Source organism: Mus caroli, chromosome 5, assembly GCF_900094665.2.
Source record: "Mus caroli chromosome 5, CAROLI_EIJ_v1.1, whole genome shotgun sequence".
NCBI lineage: Eukaryota > Metazoa > Chordata > Mammalia > Rodentia > Muridae > Mus > Mus caroli.
In genome coordinates, this window is record NC_034574.1 from 129,754,358 (window position 1) to 129,755,379 (window position 1,022).

Here is a 1,022-nt window from a genome sequence, read left to right on the forward strand (position 1 = left end):
ATTCCCTCCCCACTTCCTAATCACGAGGGCTGCTGTGCTGTTTGTGTTTTCAGGATCCTAGAGTTTGAGAACCCACATGTCACCAGCAACAACAAAGGCACTGGCTGCGAATTCGAGCTCTGGGACTGTGGTGGCGACTCTAAGTAAGTTTCCTTTAACACAGCTCTGCTTCTACAGGTGAGTGACAGAAAACAGGGCCACGGTTGGTTGGCTCAGTGGTAGAGCCCCTGCCTAGAATCCCCCAGGGAGGGGCTGGGGGCGTGGCTCAGTGGTAGAGCCCTGCCTAGAATCCCCCAGGGAGGGGCTGGGGCATGGCTCACTGATAGAGCCCCTGCCTAGAATCCCCCAGGGAGGGGCTGGGGGCGTGGCTCAGTGGTAGAGCCCCTGCCTAGAATCCCCCAGGGAGGGGCTGGGGTCATGGCTCAGTGGAAGCACACTTGCACTATATGTGTGAAGCCCCCAATGCTGTAATAACAATAACAAAAATAAACATTGAGAAGCGAGGGTGGCCTCCAGCTCTCTCCTGACTTCTTTTCCACATGTCAGGTTTGAGTCCTGCTGGCCCGCTCTGATGAAGGATGCTCATGGAGTGGTGATTGTCTTCAATGCTGATATCCCAAGCCACCTAAAGGAAATTGAAATGTGGTATTCCTGCTTTGTCCAGCAACAGTTCCTCCAAGACAGTCACTGCATGCTTGTGGCCCACCACAAACCGGGCTCCGGAGGAGAAAGGGGCAGCCTGGCTTTGTGTAAGCACCCTGGACTTTCCTCTCCTGCTTTTTGTCTTCAGTGTTTGAAACGTGTATGTGTGTGTGTGTGTGTGTGTGTGTGTGCGAGCATGTGTGTGGGTGTGTGAGCACAAGTATAGGTCCATGCGTATTTAGAGACAACAGATGAACCTTAAGTGTCATTCTCAGGAAAGCCATTCACCTTGGCTTTTTTTTTAACTTATGTTTGTGTGTCTGCCTGAATGAGTGTATATATACCTCTTAGGTAAACATTTTATAGAGGTATGAATTAGT

At 51.1% G+C, this 1,022-nt stretch overlaps 1 protein-coding gene across 1 annotated transcript in view; it reads left to right on the forward strand.

Annotated features, from left to right (window-relative positions):
- The first annotated feature begins 57 nt into the window (after nucleotides 1-57).
- The window catches only part of Ift22 (intraflagellar transport 22), a 2,429-nt gene continuing 1,464 nt past the window's right edge, over nucleotides 58-1,022 (forward strand). Inside the window, exons 1-2 of the mRNA XM_021163105.2 lie at nucleotides 58-143; nucleotides 547-779. Coding sequence (XP_021018764.1) covers nucleotides 572-779 — 208 coding nt within the window. The 5' untranslated portion in view covers nucleotides 58-143; nucleotides 547-571. The remainder of the gene's footprint in view (nucleotides 144-546; nucleotides 780-1,022) is intronic.